This window comes from Caenorhabditis briggsae (genome assembly GCF_000004555.2).
Source record: "Caenorhabditis briggsae complete genome, chrII, whole genome shotgun sequence".
NCBI lineage: Eukaryota > Metazoa > Nematoda > Chromadorea > Rhabditida > Rhabditidae > Caenorhabditis > Caenorhabditis briggsae.
In genome coordinates, this window is record NC_013486.2 from 4,354,950 (window position 1) to 4,368,419 (window position 13,470).

The window sequence follows — 13,470 nt, forward strand, 5'->3', positions numbered from 1 at the left end:
ATTTCTGAATTTTCTGGAAAAATCTGAATTTTTGGGATTTCAAATTTCTGAATTGTCGGAATTCCTAGATTTTTTTCCCGAATTTCCGAATTTCTGAATTTTTAAATTTCTGGATTTCTAAATTTCTGAATTTCTGAATTTCGGAGTTTTTGAATTTCTGAATTTCTGAATTTCTGAATTTCTGAATTTCTGAATTTCTGAATTTCTGAATTTCTGAATTTCTGAATTTCTGAATTTCTGAATTTCTGAATTTCTGAATTTCTGAATTTCTGAATTTCTGAATTTCTGAATTTCTGAATTTCTGAATTTCTGAATTTCTGAATTTCTGAATTTCTGAATTTCTGAATTTCTGAATTTCTGAATTTCTAAATATTTAAATTTCTGGATTTCTAATTTTCTGAATTTCTAAATTTCTGAATTTCTGAATTTCTGAACTTCTGAATTTCTGAATTCCTGAATTCCTGAATTCCTGACTTTCTGAATTTCTGAATTTCTGATTTTCAGAATTTGAGAATTTCTGACTTTCCGAATTTATGATTTTCCGAGGAGTTTCTTTTTTGCCGACGAGTTTCTGAATTCCTCCCCCCCCCCGGAACTTCTGAAACCTGGAACTTCTGAATCTGATTGTTTGAATTTCTGAATAATTTTTAAATATCTGAATAATTTTCAGATATTCTGAAGGCAATTTCATGTCGCTACAGTAACCACCGATATTCGAAACTACAGGAATCCCAATTTAAAACGCCCCTTTAGTAGTCCAATAGCCAAAATCCATTCATTCGACTACAATAATCTGTATATTACCAAGCTACAGTAACCCAGAAAAACTACGATCACCTCCCGTTACAGTAACAATTAATACTGAGAACTACTGTAATTTCACTCAACAACCCTACCACAGTGTGTACTAAAGAAGTTAAGTACAGTATCCTAAACTACAGTAATCCAATTCAAAGTTTAAATTCTCAAAAATCTTTCAAAAAGTTGAAACTGTCAATTTCTCTTAAAGTTTCTCGTTTCAAAAATCAAATTTTCTAAAACCTGTCATTCTCCGAAAACCTCATTAAAATACCGTAATCCACAAACTCTAATTGACATTTTTATGAGTTTTAAGTACGCGAAAAACGGAAAAACGAAGAAAAAAGTTCAAACAGACAAAACGTACAAAAAGGGGTTTTGTGTCTGTCAATCAGAAAAAAAAGTAATTGGTTGGAGAAAGAGAAAAAAGTCAAGACACCGATCTCATGTTCCTCTTATCTTATCAGTTTTAGAACTTTGAAAAATGGAATGGGGGAGCGAGAAAAATATGGAAAGTTTTATTACAGACTGGAAAAAAATCTGCGAATTCAAAATTTCCAAAAAATTTTATTCCTGATTGTGAGGACCCGAAATTTCAGAAAATCACTATTTTCGAAACATCGAAAAATCCAAAAATTCAGAATTTTTAAAATCTCCTAGTCAAAATTGGAAAAAAAACTAAAATTGCGAAGAATTACGGATAATATAAACAAACTTTGTATCCTCAACGGTTTTTTAATTAAAAAAAACAAAAAAAAATTGAAAAAAAATTTTTTGAAAAATCTTCGATGAAACCCATGAGCATATTTGTGAATTTCTTCAAAAATTAAATGTCTGTTTTTATTCTGGAAAATGCCTATTCATAACGAGAAACTCCCAAAAAACATGTTTAAATTGCGTTAATTTTATTCCAGAGCCAGTTATGGCAGCTTAAATAAAAACAAAAAAAATTTTGCAAAATTTTTGGGATCGGGAGAATTGAACCTACAAACTTCCTCCTCTGAACTTGCCATTTTACCACTTTACCACACTGCTGATTGAAATCTAGTGTTTTAAAAGAAATACACTATTCCGTGAAAAAATTTTTACGAGAAATTGCCTAATCATAGGGAAACTTTTCTAGGTCATAACTCAGCTCACGTGAGCAATTCGCTGATTTTTAAAACAGATTTGGAATCCTCATAAGCTCTTCTATCTGCTCCCAAAATTTCAAAAAAAGTTAAACCTGCTCCCTCAAGTAACTCCCTTGTCAAACTATAAGTTCTAAAAATTTGAGCTAATTCTCAACCTCCGTCCGAAAACACTTCCCTTGTCAGAAACTAAACATCTCAGAATTTGTTTTGAGTAAAAATTGGGAGTAATTTGAAAGTTTTGACCCAACAATATAGGTGGTCTGAAAAGACCGATATGGGTGGCCAAAAAGGTTTTTTAGGCCACCCAGGTTTCATTTCTTCAGATTTTCAGAAATAAACGTTTTTTTCGAGGATTTGTAATTCTAAGATTCTCAAAGTCTTATAATTTCAGAATCTCAGAAGTTCAGAATCTCAAAAACTCAGAAGACCAGGATCTCAGAATCTCAGAATCTCAGAATTACAACATTTCAGAATACTGTCAGAATTTTTTGTAGAAAAAAGTTTATTTCTTGAGAAAAAATTGAAAAGATCAAGAATCATTGTCTATAATACATTCTGGCTCGTCCTTTCACAAAAATCACTTTGTATTTTCTCAAAAAATTTCCAATCAATTCGAGTTCTCGCATCATTCTTGGCCTCAAATCCTGCATCGTATTGCTTGCCAACATTTCTTCGACGAATTCTTTCTTCTGAAGTTTCTCCAAAACGTCACACTCTCTTTTGGTCAATTCGAATTCGTCACTTTCAGCCGCTCCATGTTTTTCAAATGTTACAGGCAACATTTTCAATTTTTTACGTGAAATGGTGACAGCGAGATATGGGTAGGTTTTGTTGCTTGATGGTCGGGAGGCGCTGGAAAATAGGGCATTCAGAAATTCAGAAATTCAGAAATTCAGAAATTCAGAAATTCAGAAATTCAGAAATTCAGAAATTCAGAAATTCAGAAATTCAGAAATTCAGAAATTCAGAAATTCAGAAATTCAGAAATTCAGAAATTCAGAAATTCAGAAATTCAGAAATTCAGAAATTCAGAAATTCAGAAATTCAGAAATTCAGAAATTTCGTCATGTTGGACATTGTTTCCTCACAAACAATTTTTCTAAGGATTTCAAACTTGAACAAGGTCAAAAATATGTTACATTTTTGTCTGGTTAGCTCTCCAACGTCCAAAAGTCACAATTTCTGAATTTTCGGCACTTTTGACAATGCTGATTTTAAAAATCGTATTAATTTTCAATCGTCAACTCACATGAAATAGCATCCGATACACAACCTCTTCACTTCCAGTGTCACAATTCCATCCAAAATGTTGTCCCATAAAAAATCCTCGCATCCCGTTGAATAAAACTCTCCAAACATATCCTCATCAGCATCGATCCAATGTTTAATGAACTGATTCATATCCGAGTTCGTTAAACTTGTTTTTTTCAAAGTGACATGAGACAAGTCCCGAATTTTGAACAAGTCGTTTAATTTGATCCATCGGGCGTCGCCAAAGACGCTTCTGCGGAATTGGAAGGCCTGGAATAAATTGGTTTTAATTTAATTGGAATTGAAAATCTGAAGTTGGAATTTGTTTCAAAGTGTAGATCTGTAAAAGTTCTACAAATTGATAATAGATTTGATTGAATTTGAATTTCCGATGTTACCGACAGACTCGTCAAACCGAATGAGCACAGTCCGAAAATCTTTCATAACTCTTTTCAAACTCAATTTTTTGATAATTTGAAATATGTAAATTGTAATCTTGATAAGTTCTACAGAATGGTATAAAATTTAAATAGTTTTAAGTATTCTTCAGTAGAGGTCGCCTTAGGACGCCATCTCCTGCGTCGATGTTTAGAGAAGCATAGCTTCGAAAATATTTCGTGTTTTCTTAAAACTTAATGTTTTGGAGAAATTCAAACTGCAAACTGCAGTTTAAGAAAAGTTCTACAAAAAGAAATATAAGGTTTGACATTTAAAAACTCACATTTCTCGTTTCAAAATCCTGTGGAACTTGTACACCTCTCAGCTCCAGCTCACGGTTATCCGTTGGCTCTGCGACAGAAAAATGAAGAATCAGTTCCAATGCATCTTTGCTGATTTCCCCTCCGGCAACGATAATAGTTTCACAATTTCTCAATCGGTCCCTCACAAAACCCGACTCCTCGACTAACAAATTGTCAAGTCCTGTGGTCCGCAACACAACGGTGTCGTGGTTATGAGGTGTGAACATTTGACCAAGATTACGGTAGACCGATTGCAAATCACCCAACAGTGTTTCCTGATTGATCCACGATTGAATGATTTCCCTAGGGACCATAACCTTGGCGTTCAGCGGATCAGTTCCACAAATAATCGTTCCACCATCAGCTTGCACTTGAATAGCAGAAGATTCGCCCGAGAAATGAATGACGAAATTGGTGATTCCAGCCTTAACGAATTTGAAGAACGCTTCCATCTTGGGCGTTGTCAAGGCTAGATTTAACCTGAAAAAAGAAACCATATTTAGCATTAAATCGAGGATCTTGAGGTTCAAGCATTTGTTTTATCAGTTTGAAATTTTCTGATATCTTTTACAGAAAACGAGATAATTTGCCTCTAAGTTATAGGATCGGCAGCCGATCAGGCAGCTTGGCAGGCAACCGCCGAAAATTCAAAATTGAGCCAATTTATCTCGATTCCTCTAAAATAAATATTTCCAAAATAAATAAAAATATTGATAATTTGAATGCGAATTCAAATAAGTTCTACTATCCGGCATAAATTTAAATTATTATTGCAGTTTTTGGTGTAACTTTCAGTTTGAAATCAGATGGGCCGATTGAAATGACATGGTTCGCTCGCATTTGTCGGAGGGTATATTACTTTACCAACGAATTTCTCAGTTGATATGAAAGGTGTAAAAAAGTGGTTAACTGATGAAATGTTGGTCATAAACTTTTCAACATTCTTTTAGTTATCACCTTATTGATATATTTTTCATATCCCGAGATAATTAAGAACAAAGTGAAGAAACACTTACATTTCGTGAGGTTCCATCATTTCCAATACGCTCGCAACAATACCGACAGGCAGTACTTCTAGGGGAAATAGTTCAACGTCTTCTACTTCCTCCATTTCCTGATCTACCAAATGTCCGACGCCGTCTAAAACCTCCATTTTAGGATCAGGCATGATCTGAATGTAGAGAGGGTCTGTCATGACCTAATGTAGAGAAGAATGTAGAGTGGGTTTCTAGAAGAGCCTAAAATATCCTCATGGGACAGGCGAAGTTTGAATTGTCTGAATTTTTTCGTCGTGGTGTTTGCACACAAAATGAAATGACGCCCTTTGTTGCTTTTTTTGAGGAGGCAAAAGAAGACGAGGAAAACGGGTGGTGTTATCTTGGAGTTGCTACAGAGCAGAGAGTATGGGAGAGAAAGAGACGGAGAGTTGTTTGGTAAGGTCAGCAATGAATTGAGGAACAAAAGGATAGGAGAATTTATTGAAGTTTACAAAGGTTGGCTGGTAAAATTATGAGATGCTAATGCTCAGAAAAATTAAAAGAAAATCCAAGAAATTTAAAAATTCCGAGATATTCCAAAATTTGAAAGTTTTATATGAATTTTTGAAATGTTGGCAATACTTTTGGAGAGAAGCGTCTTTTCAACTTTGAGACAATTTATCTCGTTTCCTGTAAAAGATATTAAAAAGTGGTCAAATGATAAAAAGATTATCATAATATCAAAAATATTTTATCAGTTGTTTAATTTTCGATATTTTTTACAGGAAATAAGACATATGGGCTCAAAGTTGACGGACCCAATTATGTCCGAAACTTTGAAAATTTAGAATATAACTTTTTATTTTCAGCTTTTCAGATTCTCAAAATTTCAGAACATTATAAGCTTGGAATTCCAGATTTCTGAAGTTTTAAATTTCCGGTTCTAAAAATTGTTCAGGTTTAAAATTGCTATATTTATATTTTTAATGTTTTCCAGATTTTAGTTTTCAGACGTTTTTGACTGTTTGAACTTTTCGAAAAAATGAGTTTCCGAATGTTTGGAAACTTTTGAATAAATCCTATTTTCGATTTTTCGTTCCCAAAATCCTTCAAATTGTTGTTCCTTTTTCCTACGACTACAACAAAAACTTGGAGCATCATTTTCAACTGCCGGTCGTTGATTTTTACCAGTGAAATCCCATTATTCCTGTATGCCAAATGCTAACTACAACTGATGACTCTTTTTCCAAAAAATATTGTTTTGGTAAAAAAAATGTTTTCATTGAGTCAGCACAACAAACTGACCAAAGCATAGATATTTCAAAGTAGTTTAAAAATTTCGAAATTCATCAGTACGGACTGTTTTCAACTTTGAAAGCTGTGAAATTTCAGGTCCCAAAACAGTATCGGCTAGTTCTCATAACATTTGGTTTTCTAGGTCATCCCAATTGTCATAAGTTCACTAATAGAATGCTACACTTTGAGCTCAATTATCTCGGTTCCTATAAAAGCAATCAGAATATTGTCAACGGATGAAATCTTTGTCATAAAATACGCAATATTTTTGTAGTTCAAGATTTTTTGATACCTTTTATAGGCAAGGTAATTGAGCTCAGAGACCAACACAGCGCCTCAGCATGGGCGCTACGCTAGGAATCTGAAAGTTGGAGAGTGTGATAAACATATTTTCTTTAGCATTTTTGCCAAATTTCAGTAAGCTGTTCAAAAAGTGAAAGGTGTAAACACCGAACATTGTACACTGTCACGTCATAATGCGTACTCTTGCCCCCCCCCCCCCTTTAATTGATGACTAACCAATGACTCAACCCATCATCATCTGCTACTAAACTTCACCCTACTCAAGGACCTTTGGGTTCTCCACTTCTTTACACTTCAGATGTCAACATTATTACACACTCCATCATTATTTCTTACCCTCTCTATCTCTCTTACTCATCATTGTACGTATTCTTCCCCGGCGAGATAGCGGCTAAGGCAGCGATCAATCTGATCTATTGTTGTGTGCAAGGCCAATGTTGTCTAGTGTCTGTTAGTGTGGTCCCAATAATTTTCGTTTTATATACTGTTCCAATGTATTTTTAGTTCACATATGTTTCTCTTATTTTGAGCTCAATTATCTCGGTTCCTTTACGAGATATAAAAAAGTTGTCAACTGGTAAAATGTTTTTGATATTTTGATAAACATTTTGTCAGTTGGCAACTTGTTGATATCTTTCATAGGAACCGAGATATTTTGGATTTCAATTTCTATATATGTCTGTTTTTATGTATGTTCAAGGGATCAAGTCTGCTTTGCGGTTGTAAAATGTATGTATCATCGCTTCGGGAACCCGAAAAACTAGTCCTAGGATTATGCTTTTGTGGTTTTGACGCTTTTTCTCATCTTTTTGAAAAGGTAGGCTTGGCTTGTTGCCAATTTTTTTGTTTGATTTTTTGCGGCTGTTTAAATGCCGTAGATGCTTTCCACAGTGACCCAGTTTATTTCGATTTCTGTAAAAGATATCAAAATGTTGTGAACTGATAAAAAATATTGAGAATATAATGATAAACATTTTATTAATTTACCATTTTTTGATATCTCCTACAGTAACCGAGTTGAATCTTTTCAAAGTTAAGCGGTCGGCAACCGACCGCTAAGCTTAGCTAGATCTGTCAACTTTGGCCCATTTTATCTGGATTAATGTAAAAGTTTTAAAAAAGTGGTCAACTGATAAAGTATTTATCATAATATCACCAACATTTTATCGGTTTGTTATCTTTCACAGTAACCGAGATAAACTTGGTCAAAGTCGTCTTTTGTTCTTTTTTTGTGACTATGAATCAAAAGGTTTGTTTTGAGAAGGGAACAATTTTCTGACTCGTTCTCAAAACAAAATTTTTGATTTCTTTTTGCCTCTTTGATTCCCATTTTCAAAAATTCTTGACGAAATCGTCCCAGATTTTTTGAAAAACTGATAACATTCTGATAACTTAAGAGTTATCAGTGAATCGATAAATCCAAAAATGTGTTCCCAAAATCTGAAAATTTGGAAAATATCCTTTTTTCTGGATTAACTGATTTCTTGCACCATTTGTTTCATAAATTTGTACTCGAATATTCTGAAATTTCAAAAACTGTAAATTTTTTTAAAATTTCAAAGTTTTCAAACCTTGATATTTTAAAATTTCCGGAAGTTTAGAAATTCTGATATTCGTGAGTTCCAAAAAAAATTCAACGGTTTCCAAATTTTCAAAAAATCCATTCATTTAATTTCCTTCACAATTTCAAGTAAACTCTTCTCCAAACGAAATTGCCTTCATAAACTTTTCTCCAACTTCGTCAAAATGTTCCGTTTCCCAAATCACTCAGGTCTTCCTTCACAAATCGTATGACTCATTTCCCATTCCTCTTCTTCCCACAGCACCTATAAAACATCTCTAGAAATCTTTGTGTTTTGTATCCATTGCTCATCCTTACTGATTTTTCTTCTATTACACTATTGTTATACATTACACCAAGAAAAGTCACCTGGTTCCTTGCTCAGCCTCTTTTCCCTTGCTCCGTTTAGTTTCTGATACTTTTTGCTCATTTCAGAGCGTTTAGTGGGATACCAGTTGGACGTCCGCGGATCAGTTGTGTGTTTTAGGGAATTACATACATTTAGTTATTTAAAAAGACTACAGATTTTTTTGCTATTTTTAGCTTGGAGAAACTCTGCCTAGTTTTTTTGTAGGCAGCAGATGAATGGGTCTAAAAGACGCTTTGATTCTTGAAAACTTGAAATTCTCTAATTCTGAAATTCAACATTAAAAGCATTCAAAATCTTAAATTTTGAAATTTTTAACCTTGAACAATCACAGTCTTATAGTCTAGGAACACAACTAATACCTATATGGGTAGATTGTCAAGTGATCCTGATATAAGGGGCTCAGCCAGTTACTGATCGTTCTTGGGGATTTTGCTGTTGAATGTTATTTTTAAGTCCATGTCCTTGAAGATTTCTAGATTTTCATGATGTTCTTGAATTTTAGAATTTTCTAGAATTAACTTTCTGGAATTTAGAACTTTGAAATTGCTGAATTTCGAAAATTCCTCAAAATTTTGGAATACTTGGAAATTTCTGAATTTTTGAATTTTCTCTGTTTCTACATATTCTGGAATGTATGATTTTTTGGCATTTCTGATATAAAAAATTTTAGAATTCCCGAACTTTCTGAATTTTCTGAATTTATGGTTTTCGCAGTTTATGAATTTCGGATTTTTAGAATTTCTGGAACTTCTAAATTTCCTGAATTTCAAACTTCAGTTTCTTTTTTAATTTCAAAGTTTCAAATTTTAAGATTAAAAAAAAACGCCACAATTGAAGTCTCTGAAAATGAGATTCAACATTTTCCGATTTGTCTGGAAATTACAGAGTATACCAAACGAAAATGGAGCTTCATTTTTGTAGTTGACAACTCTTGTGCAACTTTCTCGATTTTCGAGATGTGCGCCTTTAAAAAAACGTATCCTCCACTCTTCTATCTTACTTGCCTTGTAGCGGCTTCCATCTTTAAAGGAGCATATCTCAAAAACTACGACATCTACAAAAGAGTTGTCAACTACAAAAAAGAAGCTCTATTTTTGTTTGCTATACTCTGAAAGTGTCAGACAGCTCAAAAAAGTATGTATCATTTTCCTAGAACTTTAAACTTGTCCATTTTCCAAATTGTCAAAAATCTTGAACACTTTTTTCCGGGGAATACTGTACCTGATGATATTTGATAGTCCTTGAATGTTTGCCGACAGCATTGAGGCGAACATAGGACCAAATACAGGAAACACTTCTCCATATTTGCATATCAAACTACTATTTCTTGTTTCCGTATTTGCTTTTTTTCGCTTTGTATAAAATTTTGAATTTTTCCATGATAAGACTTCGTCTCATTTTAGTTTCCAAGTCCCAAATTCGAACTGCAAGCCAACGTTGTACAGAAAAACTTAGTTTTCAGCAAAATTTTATCGATTTTCGCCATGTGAGGTTACTGTATTCATTTTTCCAAGCCTCCAAAAACGGTCAGATCCCATAAAAACTCTATTTCCACCCCCGCACACAAGTTTTATTGTTTCAAAAAAAAAACGGTTTCCGATATGACTCATCGCCCATTTTCTTCCATATAAAAATGATGAGTTTCCTCAAAATTTCGCCACATTTTCAGATTTTCCCAAATAAAATATGCGACCAGTCACCTTGACGATTCTTCTCTCGATTCTTCTTGCCAGCTCCGTCAGAGCCGATTGGTGGGATGGATTCACTGATACAGTAAGTTTTTTTTCGTACAAAATAGAAAATCAAACTTTTGGGTTTCTAGGCCATGAAAAAACAGTAGTTTCGGGTTTTCCAGGTAACCTAGAAAGCCATATTTCTTCTAGATTTCTAAGTTACAACGTGGATTTCTAGGTGGAAATTTAGTTTCGAATCAAAAATAGTGTAATTTTTCGTCTGAAAATGGAAAAACTAGCAAATTTTTACACGACGAGCAAATCGTACATCGATCCGCTGAGAATTCAAATCGATGAAAATGTGATTTTTCCTCAATAATTCGCTTCAGAGCGCGTTTTCCATGGGCGGATATAGTTTCTTACATGAAAAGTTCAATTTTCAGCAAACTTTTCAGCTGAAAATCGGTTTTTCGTTACAAATTTTCGAAGAAAAAAATTTTATGCGATGAAAAGGTGAAAGCGCGCTCTATGGATTATTTGTGAAAATTTGGAATGTTCGCAAATATTCGCAGCAGAGCGCGTTTTCCTTTGGCTAAATGTCGTTTTTTTCGAAAAATTACAGTAAACCACGGTTTTCAGCGAAATTTTCGTCGTTTTTCGGTTTTTTCGGTACAAATTTTCGAAAAAATCGAATTTTAAAAAATCGAAATTTTCTTCTATTTGAATCTTTTTTTTTTGCAATAGCAAGTTCAAAATCTAGATAAAAAACTCAAATTTGAAAGCATTTTTGCGATAATTAGCTAAAAATATAAGTTCAAACCCACAAAAACCCGAAATTCCGCAAATTCTAATTGCAAAATTTGGAATTTTTTGAAAATTAGAAAAATTCAAATTCCCTCCAATTCTTTCAGGTCAGCGGTGGATTGAACAACGCTGCCGGTTGGTTCAAAGAGACCGCCTCACCAGCGATTCGCGACAAATTCAACGAGTACAAGGAGAAACTTCAGGACCCTGAAACGCATAAGAATATTCGAGAATGGGTGGCCGAGAAGTACGAGGCCGCTTCGGAATTCACAAAAGAAGAGATCGTTCCCGAATTGAAGAAAGTCTACGAAGCAGCGACCGCCGATGTGACCACTTCGGAGCCAAAGAAAGATGATGACGAATAGTAAAAGACGTTCTCCTATTTATTGTTTTATGTAAGATGCGCTCTACTGATAACCCACTCAATGTGCCTTATTTCTTTAAAAGAAAAATGAAGCTTTTCTAAAAAATGATACATGAGCAATAAATGGGACATGATATAATAAAGAGAATTTCGAAAAATTAAAAGAAATTATTCCATTTCAGAGGTTGGCAAACGGATCACTGGAGGCGGCATTCCTTGGTTATTGTAGTCTGGATTCGTTTTCTGAAAAAAAAGATTTAGACGAAAAAAAATATTAGGATTTTAAGGGCTTTTCAGGCCCTTTTTCCACTTGTGCCTAAGAGGCTTAAATCGTGGAAAATTCAAATTGTACCCAGTGCAATCGTTGCCGCTCGACCGTATCCATGTTCTCCAAACGAGTTCTCATCTTTTTGACGACCTCAACGAATTGCTCATTATTCATGAACGTTTCGATGGCTTTCGCTGTGAATTCCTCATCCTCCATTAGCGAATCGATCAGATCATCCGTTTGTATCGCTTTGTCCACCTTACGCTTCTGGATTTTTTTTCGGTTTTTTAAGCTTTTTATATGTTTGTCTGGGTGTCCGGATGTCCACGAAATTTAAGAAAAAACGCGAATTTCAGAGCCCTGGTACAAAAAATCAGGTCGAAGGTCCCACAACGAAAACTACAGTAACCTAAAATAGTTTTATTTTCTCGATTTTTCTGTTATTTTTTCGAAAAAAATCGACTGAAAAGTAGAAGATCGAGAAAAAAAGTTTTTTAAAAACTATTTTTTTTGAGGTTACGGTAGTTGTCGTTGTGGGGCCTTCCGATGATGGGCGGAGCCTCTGCCCGGTTTTTTTCATTTTTCAAAGAATTTGGTCAATTTTCGACTTTTTGAATGGAAAACCTTATGATTGCAGAAAAAAAGAGTACGAAAATTATTGAAAAATGTAAAAAAAAAATTCAAAATCATTAAATTTCCAATATCTAATGTCTTTGTGCCCGAATGTCTGAAAAACAGAAATTTCAGAGCGCTTTTACGGCTATCATAAAAATTTCCATTTTTTTGTCTGTCTGTGTGTCCGGATGTCCGCGCACCTCGTCTTTTTTTCCGATTCTTCCAGACTTTCTCGCCACGGATTCTCCGAATTCGTGCTCGTTTCTCTGGAACGAATTCCTCGAATGTGGATCCGGGTTGTACGAAAAATGGATTGGCTGCGAAAACGAGGTGCCATGACTTTGGAATGGCGCGAAATTTGAACTTCGGCGAAGTACGTGGGTGGTGTCTCGACGGATGTTGGGGACCATGTGAGGTGATGGAGTGGGTTGTTGTGTGAAGCTTGGCGGGCGGTGCGATGGCTGAAAATAGGGGTTTTTCAGATAAAAATCCAGAAATTCGAAAAATTTCGCTATTTTATAGCAAAACTTGTCTTTCCGCACCCCTTGACTCTCGATCCCGCCACTGCCACGAGTCGATTCTTGAGAGAACTGCGAAGATCCCTCTGGTGGCCGATCGATCGGAATTTCTTGAAAAATGCCGATTGAATGAGCAATTTTCAGAAATTCGTCTCTTTCCTCTTTTCGAAAAGTCACACGAAATCCCTCGTTCGAACCGTTGCTGTACAGAATGTAGAGGTAATTGTCGCGGAACCTAAAATTTCTTTTTTGAAAACTCAATTTTAAAAATTTCACCTACATCATGCTTGGACTCTGTTTCGAGTCGGTGGTCATTGTCACGCGTTCTCGTTCGATTTGCCGAGTGAAAACTGACAATCGACGAGTTGAAGTGTCGACGAAGATCGAGACATTTTCGGTCTGAAAAAGAGAGAATTTCAGAGTTTTTATTGATTTTTTCGCACCTCCGATGCGGATTTCTCGGAGAGTCGGTAGTATTTGGCAACTTTCAATTGAAATTTCGACATTATCGTGATGGAATTTGCTGGAAATTTGATTTGAATTCAGAGAAAGTTCGAATGTCGCAGCGGAAGTAGCTAAATAAGTAATGCGCCTTTAAAACCTTACTGTAGCGAAAAAAAACAACAAATACTCCGAAAACCCCCGTTTTTATCGGCTATTATGCTTGTCTGAGAAAAAAAGGTTAGAGAGTATTTTTTGCAGTCTGAATACGGTAGCGATATCGAAGCGGAGAGCCTAAATAGCACACAAACGGTGAAGACGCAGACACTTTTTCTCTGCGTCTCAACCTTTTTTTCAC

At 34.8% G+C, this 13,470-nt stretch overlaps 3 protein-coding genes across 3 annotated transcripts; 1 reads left to right on the forward strand and 2 right to left on the reverse strand.

Annotated features, from left to right (window-relative positions):
- Positions 1–3,176: 3,176 nt before the first annotated feature.
- Positions 3,177–5,090, reverse strand: CBG26138 (the record flags this gene model as incomplete). The annotated part of the gene is made up of 3 exons (XM_045241978.1): positions 3,177–3,452; positions 4,069–4,402; positions 4,939–5,090. The coding sequence occupies 3 exons, from the start codon at positions 5,088–5,090 to the stop codon at positions 3,177–3,179; spliced, it is 762 nt and encodes a 253-aa protein (XP_045099135.1).
- A 5,025-nt stretch (positions 5,091–10,115) lies between these two features.
- On the forward strand, positions 10,116–11,271 carry CBG11059 (the record flags this gene model as incomplete). The annotated part of the gene is made up of 2 exons (XM_002646582.1): positions 10,116–10,202; positions 11,014–11,271. The coding sequence occupies 2 exons, from the start codon at positions 10,116–10,118 to the stop codon at positions 11,269–11,271; spliced, it is 345 nt and encodes a 114-aa protein (XP_002646628.1).
- A 167-nt stretch (positions 11,272–11,438) lies between these two features.
- On the reverse strand, positions 11,439–13,177 carry CBG11061 (the record flags this gene model as incomplete). The annotated part of the gene is made up of 6 exons (XM_002646583.2): positions 11,439–11,513; positions 11,623–11,805; positions 12,354–12,614; positions 12,696–12,906; positions 12,952–13,070; positions 13,115–13,177. The coding sequence occupies 6 exons, from the start codon at positions 13,175–13,177 to the stop codon at positions 11,439–11,441; spliced, it is 912 nt and encodes a 303-aa protein (XP_002646629.2).
- Positions 13,178–13,470: the final 293 nt, after the last annotated feature.